General features: G+C 38.5%; 1 protein-coding gene across 3 annotated transcripts in view; it reads right to left on the bottom strand.

Annotated features, from left to right (window-relative positions):
• LOC122335265 (solute carrier family 45 member 4) overlaps positions 1 to 12,690 on the bottom strand; it is a 50,302-nt gene that overhangs the window by 23,422 nt on the left and 14,190 nt on the right. For all 3 annotated transcript variants that reach the window (XM_043233085.1, XM_043233087.1, XM_043233086.1), the window contains exon 3: positions 2,467 to 3,317. In XM_043233085.1, the coding sequence (XP_043089020.1) occupies positions 2,467 to 2,746 (280 nt within the window). In that variant the 5' untranslated portion in view covers positions 2,747 to 3,317. The remainder of the gene's footprint in view (positions 1 to 2,466; positions 3,318 to 12,690) is intronic.

Raw genomic sequence — 12,690 nt, 5'->3', positions numbered from 1 at the left:
ACAACCTTTTAGGAAAAGCGTTTCATTTCAAAAACGTCGAAAGTAACGCAAACGTAACGCACACCTCTCCGGTCCATCGATCCGAGCTACATGTTCGTAAGAAACAAACACACAATCGAGACATTTTAAGCTTAAATCCGGTGCTTTGGGCTTAAACATTACTCCTCTATTCCTTGCTTTCTCCGTTGAAGAACATCATCTCGCCTGAATCAGGAGAGAAATCTGCACAGGCCAAGCACTGATTTCATGGATCATAGACTCGTTTTGCCCAAAAGAGATCGTTAAAACGTCTTCGTTTCTTAGAAGCATGCAGCTTTTGGCTTTAACGAGACATTAGCTGCTGGACTGGAGCGCTGTGGATTACTGTGATGTTTTTAAATCAGCCGTTTAGACTCATTCTGACGGCACCCATTCACTGCAGGGCATCCGCTGACGAGACGCTGATGCAACGCTGTTCATTTCAATACGGTGAAGAAGCAAACTCATCTACATCGAATGTTGCATCTGTTAATGATATTTAACGAACCCGGGTTAACATGAACTATACCTTTTTAAAATCAGCTAACAGTAATTATTAAATACTGTGACAAATGTATTGCTGACTGTTGACTAATGTTACCAAATTGACTAAAAAACACACAAAAAAAGCATATTGTGCACACTATTGAGTAATGACTGAATCAGCACATCTACTTTTGATGAACCAGTTCATTGAAATGACACAGTTACAGCATAATAAATAATGGATCATGCCTCGGGGAGAAAAAAAATACTGCTCAAAAACAATGTCTTCAGTCAGTGTCCTGGTGCAGCTAGGTCTGGTGAGAAGCGGAGCTAATTTGCCATTTTTCATGCATTTTCAACACTGATAATAATCCAAAAATGTTTCTGTAGGATCATGTGACTCTGAAGACTGGAGTAATGATGCATTTATATACATTTTAGCATATATCTCTTATGTTAGGTTGTGATACCATTTCACAATTTTCCTGACTTCATTCAAAAACTATTAAAAATTGTCAATTATCATTCACCAAACTTTTAACAACCAGAGCGAATCAGACGCAAATAAAGATCGGTAGTAGATTTGAGAGCGTAGAAGCAGATAGAAGTCATCCATATCACAACCATCACTGTCGTCACATGACCACATGCGGCCGATGTACTTCCTGTTGCCGAAAAATGGACTTCTACAATAAAACATGACGATTTTGAAGGACGAAGCCCCTCTGCTCCTCCAGGCTCACAGCTGCTTGTGTGACAAAGCGCCATACTTTTCAGTAATATAAAGGTGTCGTTTGCATAATCTATAAACTGGCAGGAGAGTCATGCAGCATATGTCCCACAGCTCCTTTAATCTCTTTATCGTTATCTCACACACACACACACACACACACACACACACACACACACACACACACACACACACACACACACACACACACACACACACACAGCTCAGAGATGTAGAGGCGTTTCTTTGACATACAGGCCTACAGCTGAAGAGGCTGTTTATTAAAAACACTGAGCATGAAAACGACATAAATTGCCTGGAAATCAGGGCATAATCACAAATATTAGGTTTACACGTCCGTGCAGATTATTCAGTCCGTCGTGGGACGTCTAGTACAGTTAATCTAGTGAACTAGATCGGTTTGTCTGTGGCTCAAAATGTTCCAACGCTCATTCAAGTGTCTTCATTTTTATAGCAGAACTGGTCCACAGTATAAGCATTAGATTCAACCTTGATCAAAGCAGTGTGTGTGTGTGTATGTATATATATGTATATATATATATATATATATATATATATATATATATATATATATATATATATATATATATATATATATATATATGTATAATTATTACATGTTAAGCAGCATATGATTTTTAATTAAAAAATTAAAAAAAAATATATATATATATATATATATATATATATATATATATATATATATATATATATATATATTTATATATATATATATATATTATATATATATTTTTATCTATATATATTATTATTATTATTATATATATATATATCTATATTATATATATATTTTTAAATCATTAAAATCATATGCGTTTAACATGTAATAATTATACATTTGCATTTAATCTTTCTACTATTATCAGAATCAGTTAAAGAATAATCCATATGAGAAGAATCTGATTGTTGGGCCACAAAACCTGTTGCTGGTTGCTGCAGATCATGTTCCATGAAGATATTTTAGTAAATGTCCTAATTGTAAATGCATTAAAGTGTTATATTTTTATTATTAATGTATTGCCAAGCACAAATATTGCTATTGTATTTAGATTTTTTGCACGCTCAGATTCCAGATTTTCAAATTGCTTTATCTCGCCATATTTGTCCTATTCTAACAAACCATATAGAAATATATAAATCTGACACTTATGCGGTCCGGTTGTCTAACAGTTAACGCCGAGTGCTCTCACCTATCTGCAGCAGGACAGGTGTGACCAGCGCCGTCTCCATGGCGTAGCAGAACTCTCGTCCGAACATGACGGCGCCGTGCATGATCCACTGACGCAGCGGGATGCGGTCTATAGATCCCTCGCTGACCGACTCCTCCTGACTCTCCAAGTCCCGCCCTCCAGCCCCGCCCGCTCCATTAGCCCCGCCTCCTCCGGCCCGTTTCTCCACAGGCGTCACCACGGCGGCCTGCACCTGCACAGCGTCGGCCTCGGTGTTCTGCGGGGCCATCGTCGTCGGCATGCACTCGGAGCAGAGGTCACGTGTGGCTCCAATCACACGCAAATAACACACAAAATAAGGCGAAAACTAAAAAAAAAAAACCTAGGAAGAATAAAGCCAACAGCAGCACACCGCCGCTTCCCGTGGACGTCCTTCTGTGGAGGAAATCTGCCGCGGATCGGACTCAAGAAGCGAAACACATCCCCAGACGAGCCGATTGATGAAGGCCGCTTGCAGGAGCTCTGGGACGGGCCGTGTCGGGAGATTTGGTTCGGAACGATGGGGAGGATATGACTCTACCATGAGGTCACTCCCGCTGATGTGATGTGTGTGTGTGTGTGTGTGTGTGTGTGTGTGTGTGTGTGGGGGTGCGGGGGTGTATGTGCATGTAAGTGTGAGTGTGTGAGTGTGTGTGTGTGTTTACTGTCTACTGGAAACAGTAAAAATCCATATCAATTGCCATTCAGTTAATACCAGTTTCATGATTTGTATGGAGGAGGTGCTGTAGAGGGTGGAGGGCAGGCCGAGGGGTGAAGGGCAGGAGAAACCAGACGGAAAGCACCGGAGAATCCCCATGGAGTGACCGATCAATCTGAAAGAGAGCAGGAGAGAGAGAGAGAGTGTGTTACTCACAATAAAAGTTTCACAAAAAAGATCCTTGCACAATATGCATGTGCTTTTCTGCTTATACTTTCATGAAGTTATATTAAATATATGCACTTTTATGCATGTGCTTCTATGCAATTACATAAATGTGTGTTCTTTGACCGATTTATATTAATGCGTGTACTTTTATAAAATTGCATGTAATTTTGTGCATTCATGTTATGCATTTATGTGCTTTTATGCAACTACATCAAATAAATGTACTTTTATGCTTTAAATGTAATTTGTCTTGAATTACATGTATTTACATGCAATTACATTTAAATGCAAAAAAGTACATGTATTGATATAAAAGCATAAATGCACATGTGCTTTTATGCATTAACACAAATATTTGCTTTGACATGTACATTTATGCATTTACACGGATGCATGCACTTTTATGACGCCAGTGCGTGGTTCTAGAAAAGCCAACATCATGAGTTTGACTTGATAAACCGATCAAGTTTTAAATGTAAAAGCTAATGCATGCACTCTCAAACCACTTCTCTAGAACGTTCCTTATTTTTCGAGTTTTCATTTAAGTGCACAATCTAAAGGTTCCCGAGTTCGGGCTCCAAACAATCAGCAGAATTAACATATTTGGCAGGATCACGCAGGCAGCTTTCAGAGATTAGCGGCTGTAAATATGGCACGTTTCAGGACGGGACGGAAATTCCCGAAGCATTAAAGCGTGCGCAAAAACAATCAGCTCTGCGGTGGCACTTCGTAAACCTCTTAACATGACCGAGATGTGAAATGAATCCGCGTGCGGTCTTGAGGGCTCTTTTAAACCCAACACAATGGACTTTCGCTCGAGGTCCGGGCCGGAGTAACAGAGCTGACATTGTCTCCGGACGGCCGAGTCTCCTGATTAAACATGCTGCTATTTGCGGAATCAGAGACCAGGCAAAAGAGGACGGGAAACCAGCATTTCCACGAATGCCACAACTAAAACAAACTGGTGAAACTGGGGCCGTGCATTGATGAAGTTCCCCTCCTAAAGCAGCAATATCGGTGCAGTGGCTGTCGTTCCAGCAGGCCTGTCCTGAGCTACTGGAGGCTTGTTTATCACGCGAGACGCTGACAGGACACAAACGCTATCAGATTACGGCTTTATTCAGCATAGCAATGAAGTGTGGGCTATTTAAATATTACATTGGGAGCAGCTGACTAGGATTCCCATGCGTGACCTCTGGGTCACGGGGGCGACGATCTGATCTGGCAGCTGATTGGTCATCTAATCCTGACTGGATCCTCGGCCAGAGTCGACGGGACACACGGGCTCGCTGCGAGCGGCATAATTATAGAAGTGAATGAAAGAGATATTCATTTTAGCAGAGTGGATTTAGTACGTTTAAAAGCAGCACTCCATATATTCTCCAAGAATAAAAAAAAAAAAAGAAAAAATTGCAGAACGCATTGCAGACATTAAAATGTAGACGAGATGCAAGACTACATACATTTAGATAATTATTACACAATATTTGGATATTTTAAAATACAATATTAATATAAAAAACATGTTTTTAAAACAAAATATTAAATATAGAAATTATAATACTAAAATAAAATAAAATAAATATAATATATATATATAATAATATTCACATGTATCCTTTACAGATAAAAACAAATAATAATATTAATAATAATAATAAACAATAATACTTTGCAATGTGTTTATACTTTAAAAGAAAAATCAAAAATCAAAGAAAAATCTAAAATCAAGACTAGCAAATTAATTATTACTAAATATTGAAATATAAATTTTATATAAATTTAAATATTAAACACAAAAAAAAAAAAAAAAATTAGGGACAGACATTTAACTCTACTCACTTAAGTCAATTTTGCTTTTACCAAATATGAAAGATGCAAAAGCAAATAAATAAACAAATATAATTTACCATGGATTAAAGTTTACTTTTTTTTTATATATATATATTTGTAAAATGTTTACATCTAATTTAAAAGTAATGTATTTATAAGCATTATGATTTTAAAATATTTTATATAGATCAGATCATGTATACAAACAATTTTTCTACGATATTACTTCATTAAATGTAAAAATGTCCAACTCGAATGAAAATATACTATTCTACCCGATCCGTCTGTATTTTTCTGCTTATTAAAGCATCGCTTCATTATCTTAGACAGGAGACACTGGCAAAACTCCTACATGAATCCAGCCTGACAGCAACGAGCTGCATGCTAAACACTCGAGTCTGTCCCATCACAACAAAACAGCAACAGCTCTTCACTCGCTCGACAGATTCAGAAAACGGCTAACAGACTCCCCGCAGAGACAGACGAACAGCGTCTCTGCGTCCCGTTTCCTCGTATTAGCAGCGAGAGACTCGCGCCAACACTCTGCTTGTGTCTGAAAGAGCGTCGAGCTGCTCTCCTCGGGCCTTCTGCACCAGGAGCCTGTCATACGAGAAGGTAAGAGGGGCCCGAGTGGACCCTACCGGTGCGGAGAGAGAAGAGATGAGAAGACCTTTGCTCTGCTGGTGGGAGAGAGTTATTAATACACTCCTCACCTGGGCTCAGGCTCTTAAATAAGAGCTTCACGTGGAGCCAAAGCATCTCACTTTCACTTAAACGTGTGCAATTACACACACACACACACACACACACACACCAGGTGTGTGCATCATCAGGCATCATGCTAAAACAGGTACAAGTAGATGCAACTTTACTGCAGTGCTGCACAGCATGCTTAAAAAAAAAAAAAAAAAAAAAAATAATATATATATATATATATATATATATATATATATATATATATATTTTTTTTTTTTTATTTAATGTATTTATTTAATTAAATGTATTTATTTATATTTATTTGATTGATTGATTATTAAATAAGAAAAAATCCTAAATATATATATTTTAAATATTATTATAATTTTTATTTTATTTATTTATTTTTGAAGTATAATAATAGTTGACATGTCAGTATGTCAATTAAATAAAATTTAAGATAAACCTCTCATGCTACTGGACACGGTGTAATTTGTCAACTACCCATATACATAAATAAGCAAGATGTTGAACTTTTATAAATATTATAAGTTATAATTATAATAAATATATTTTTTTCATTATTTTTAAAATTTCAATATATATTATATTTTGCAAAAAGTTAGCAACTTTCTAAAAAAATTATTGAATTAAATAAACCTTTGATACGCGTCGCGTTCATTTCTGTGTATAGTCATACACTTTCTAATCAAACTTTTATTGGTCGCAGAGCTTATTTTCTGCAATAAATCAAAAGACTATAGAAAACTCCAGTCCGAGGGAATCAGTGTAATGGGACGTCGTGAAGTATTAAGCCATGCACATACTTATTTGACAGCGTTACATTTAGGTTTAATTTAAGGTAAAACTGGCAAAAAGTAAAGTGAAGCGATGCATTAACATCTTGATCGAGTTAATCTGACGTCAGTGCATTGATTTGTTTCTAACACATGCATAACCTGAAAACATCAGTCATTAAAGATCTCAAGAGATCAGAGGAGACGGAAACATTCACACACACACACACACACACACACACACACACGCACACACGCACACACGCACACACACACACACACACACACACACACACACACACACACACACACACACAGACACACACACACACACACACACACAGACACACACACACACACACACACTCTCTCTCTGTGTTTGATGAAACGCTGCAGAAGGCTGTAAATCAGCTTTGACTCTGCAGACGCAGTTATGAAAGTCTGTGTCCAAAGCTGCATAAAAATAAATAAAGCATGCAACTTTTCTCTCACTATTAGGTGAGATCTCATAATGCATTTCTATGCATCCTTTGCATCAATATCTAACAATTCAGATTTATTTTACAACCACACCTATTAGTTGCTCATTAGCATGCATATTACAGGAACATTAGCCGTTCATTAATGCTAATTAAGCACATATAAATGGCTTGTTCTGCAAAGACTGTATTCTACATCCCTAATCCCTGAACTTAACTACTTTACTAACTATTAATAAGCATAAAATCTGCATTTAATAAGGGAAAAGTCACAGGTAATATCCTCTAACGTTGCATTTAATTTTAAATCAATGCTTGGCTACCGAACAAATGTCATCTTTTTGACCGATGCACTCTAGGTTTGTTTTCTTCACAGACGATGCATGCAATGCTTATTGACCCAAAACAAGGTCACAGCTCACTGGGATTTATAAAAGGTGACTTTATACCGACTGAATGTTGTGAAAAGTAACACGAGGAGCTTGAGTCATCCCCTTTCACGTGAGCGCCGTCCTCGTTGCTCATTAAAACGAGGGAGAGAGGCGTCGAGATGCCTCTTAAAGTTCAAGGTTACCATCTATTTTAGCCCCAGACTAGGTTTAGCTCGACGCTGCGTCCAATTTTAACCCGTTTATTCCCAACGCATGAGGCCTGGGATCACGTGACGCTCAAACATGAGAAGCACACGCCACATTTCCTCACGGTCCGGTCAGCAATTAAAGCATCGATCGCTGGGACTCATTAGCAGCGCGTTAGCCAGACACAGCCCGACTGACAGAGCGCTGTTACGCAAGATCTTCACTGGCCTCCAACCCGTCCAAAACACCCACGAGGGACGAGCGCCGGAAAGGTCAAGGGTCGTAGACGTCAATGTTCTCTGCTAGCCAGCGCTTGACTCGTGGCAGAAAATGTCAGGGAAAGAGTTATTTTGGTTTTCCTGTTTATTTTCGCTCCACGCTTAAGTGACAAATAAGAAAAAATAAGAACATAACTTTTTTATTTTGTTAGAAAATAGCATTTATTTATTTATTCATTCCATATTTAGGTCGCAAATTAAAAATTACATTAAAATAAGAACGTGAACAACAACAGTAATGTGACATAGGATAGATAAGCTAAATATTTTAAGGAAAACTTTATTTTTAAATGTATTTATTACCAATTAATATTTAAAAAAATATACATTTATTTATATTTAAAGTGCAATATTTGGTGCATTTTATTTATTTCATGTATTTATTACTAATTTATAAATTTATATTTCAGGTACAATTTGTAAAATTTAAATTATATTATTATTACTTTTGTTATTTATTTTCATATCATAATAAAACAACAACAACAACAAAAACATTAGTTTTGTTCTCAGTTCTTTATTAATTAGATTTGTTGTTTAAAATAATTATTTTAAAAAGGGAACATAAAATATGGAATATCAAAATATTATGCAAAGAATGTCAAAGCAAGAAAAATAAAATTTAAAAGAGTTTTTTTTAATACGCCGCTTAAAGATTGCTTGGTGTTTAAATTGACAAAATCACCATTTGCATTGTTTTTATGCGTCTTTCAGGAGCGGTAAATCCCAAATACATCCCTCAATACTTTCACAGAAAAATAAACCTTCAAATATGACGTGGAAGCCTCTTTTAACAGACAAATAAAGAACAACTGAGAGTGCTAAGTGCAACATACGGCCCCTTTTTAATGAATTAAAGGTACATTTGCGGTTTCATGCTTCACAGGTGCTCACAGATACTCTTTACCTTTAAACAACGAACGTGCGGAGCGTGTCTTTCACGTGTGACTGCGAGAGAGGTGAGGGAAAACAAGGACACGGGCGGCGAGAGAGAATAAGAGAGGTCAAGTAACGGGATGAAATAACAGACACCGATAAGAGCGCCGATTGTTCAAAAACACAAGACTGCAGGTGGCAAATCCCCGCAGAGCTCTGATTTTATACCCAGCGCAACACGAACAACGCTGATTGTTTACAGCAACAAAACGTACAATATCAGCATGAGCGTGAGAACGAGGCTGATAAAGACCGCGAGCTTCGATGCACCGGGGGAACGCCGCGCTAGCATTAGCATTAGGGCTGAAACCGGAAAAAACACTCGGCTTTTATGCAGTATATATTGCAACATGACAAAATGCTAAATGGCTTCATTCTGAAGATTTTTGCAAAAAACCTAGGGGGCGAAAGTGAACGATTTGAGAAAAATATTATTATTTATGAACAGTAATAAATTATTAACACACATACACATGAATAATTTGATACTATTTCTATATTACTGCATACATTTGTTTTGCATAATGCCAATTAATATTTACATTTTATTAATTTATTACTATTTGTTTATTAAAAATCTTGTCCGTGTATGTGCGTATAGATAGATATAGTAATATTCTAAAATAAAACCGAGACACGGAAATGCCATAATATCACTAATATTTGAAAAAAGGACAATACTAATATTTGCATTTTCATTTTTCAACATCTAGCTTTTATTTTAGCCATTTGCTGGAAAACAGAAATATATGCGCTGCCAGTTGATCTTATTTTTAGTTTTATCTATATTATTTTTAGTTGATTAAACTGAAGCGCTGAGCACCGTATTGCAACATTTACTTATATATAAAAGAGTTTATTTGCAAGAACCGATGAGTTTTTAACAGATAGGAATTTTCCCAAAATCATGTTTATTATTATTATTATTATTATTATTATTATTATTATTATTATATATTTTATTATTATTATTATATATTTTATTATTTTTATTATTATTATTATTATTTATTTTTTATTATTTTTTTTTATTATTGTGATGCTCCAGAAACAGGACACTGAAACTCCAGCAGTGTTGATTTGTTTCAGATAAAATGACTGCATAATACAAGCAACAGGATCATAGCAGTCATCAAAAAGAAAGCATTGGCATTCATAGTCCCTCATCGATGCATCCCTAACCGGCGTGCTGTCACTAAACCGTCGCACGTATAAAAGCAACATTGTACGGCTGACCCAAATTACACCGACTAGGTTTCACGGGTCAAGCTGACTGCAGTCAAGGTATCGGGTTTAAATTGGTGAAACTCCCTCCCCCCGCCGGCCTACATCCGTCCGCTGATCCTGCGGGAACCGAATCCACGTCACGGCAGAGAAACCGGCGAAATTTGGGTCAGTTTGCTAAATCAAAAGGCTCACGAGGCGCGCGCGGAGATCGGGTCACCATGATTAACGGCCGGATTCAGGTGACGCTCGGATTACGACGTCGTCTGGCGATCCGAATTGCCACGGATCGCAATGCAGACGTCACATTTCGGCCCTTTCCACCTGCAAGCACGCACCTCGCCACTCGGGCCAGACACGAACACATGCGAGGACCGAAGTCTTCGAGCATCTGCGCGTGTAAATCACACCCCAGCGCCAGGAGAGCGTGAAGAACATCATGTTCAGATACTAACGGGCTTTTGAAACGGAGAGCTTGACTTGGGCCGTTTGTAGCACTAATGATTCAGTTCATTTGACCTCCATGACTTCACCTCAGGATTTGAGAGGTTTGCCGTTCCTTTAAGTGATTAGACTTGAGAGTGCCTAGCAACCGCCTAGCAACCAGAAGCGGCAAGCACACGGAACTTAAACAGGAAAGCGCTGTGCGCTTCTAAAGCGTTTTTTTCCCAGCGTCTAGGGATCGGCGCATTTTAAAAATGCAAGCGGCATCGCCGAGGTAAGAAATGAAGAAGGTTCAGCTTTGGATAGGACGGGGTTTTATCCAGCCGTCCAATCACAGGGGAGGAGAGGCGGGACAAACGCCACACCAGCACTATGACAGAACAAAAAAAATATAAAAGTACAAAAATCAGAAACAAGGGCCCGAGCAAGCACCTCACATCGTGACAGTATTTTTATACTCAGATGTAACATTCAATAGGAGACTTTCACGTGTATTCTGTATTATAGCAACCAGAGCGTCTCAAAAAAAGGAATAATTCAATGACCAGCAACAAATCACACTCTCTTTAGAAAAAAAAAGGTATTTCCTAATTAAGATGATGCATCTATAATTGATAGTTTTTGTTAGTTCTTACATATGCATAATGCTCATGTGATTGACAGCTGCTCTCTCCGTTTGCTCCGCATGACTTCAATTCGAGGCGAAATGCACATTTTTATTTTCTCACACGCGACCCCGATTTGGGCCACTTCCACAGAGACTTCCACAGAGACTTGTCAATCCAAATAGAGCATTTTGTGCGTATCTGATTATAACCCGATATAGAGCTCAGCCGTTCAGGGTATCTGCACTGGTTTCTATGGCAACAGTAGTAACACTAATACAGTGTGTTGTCTCACAGCAGGCTGACATGTTGCCTTCGTGGATTATACTGGATGTTATGATGTTATGTTATGATAAATATGAGATTCCAATCGGATACGCGCACAAATATTAATCGGACTGACAGCCTGAATAAGAACATTTTTTCCTTCATGCATACATTAGGCTACGCCGGAAAATGCATCCAAAAAGCGCAAAATTGCATGACGGCATCTTACTTTCGGAGATGTTTCGCCGTCTTTTCTCGGTCTGAACATGAATAGGAGTCGGTGGAGAGAGCTGATGGTGTTGACCTTATAAGTAATGCAGCGATGGCTCTCTACAAGCAAAACTTTGTACCGTAAATATTTAACTCCTCATCTCCGTCCTTCCCGTTTCCTGCTAACTTCCTGTGAGGCACATCACCTCATGAACGCTTGCTCCAGTGGCCCCGGCGTTTGCTTCTATCTGACAGCACCGTCCACGCGGCCTTTCGATCGTTCTTTTGCACATGCGAGCCAGTTCAAAGCGGGATCGGTTCACGTCGCGATTCGATATTTTTTAAAAATGTGGAATTTAACACTAATGCTTGCGGAGAGACTGATTTCTTTGACCATATGATCTTGCACTAAGTGCAAGCATAAAGCTCCCTCGTTTCGCTTAAAATAAGACGCTAACTGAAGAGGCTGGAGCGCCGCAGTAGGAATGTAAACAGAGTGTGCAGGTGTGTGTGTGTGTGTGTGTGTGTGTGTGTGTGACTGCAGTGCTGCAGCGCTGGAGGAGGAGTCATGTGTGTGACAGCAGCGTGAGCTCAGACGGTGACAGATCTCCTCCACGCTCTTAACCCGCTGCCAGGTCAGCTCCTGTAACCCACCCGTCTTCTGACTCATCCACACGGAGAGGATTTAAAGGGCCGGCGCAGCGCTGCGTCAGCTGTGAACGTCCTGCGTCAAAGCTAAAGAATGCAGTCAAAACAGATCCGATCCAAAAACAAACGACTAATGGTAATAGCAGTTAACCCCGCACTATAAATACCTGAAGAAGAAAAAAAAACAATCCTAAAATCTATATTTGGCAGGCAAAGAAAAACAGCAGCAACAGCAGCATTTTCTGCACTTCAGTAACTATGAGTCTTTTTTGCTGCATCTTAAAGGGATAGTTCCTGCTGGAGTTCCAGTGTCCTGTTTCTGGAG

Source organism: Puntigrus tetrazona, unplaced genomic scaffold, assembly GCF_018831695.1.
Source record: "Puntigrus tetrazona isolate hp1 unplaced genomic scaffold, ASM1883169v1 S000000746, whole genome shotgun sequence".
Lineage (NCBI taxonomy): Eukaryota > Metazoa > Chordata > Actinopteri > Cypriniformes > Cyprinidae > Puntigrus > Puntigrus tetrazona.
Note: the sequence above shows the minus strand (reverse complement) of the source record. Positions and strands in the feature narration are given on the sequence as shown.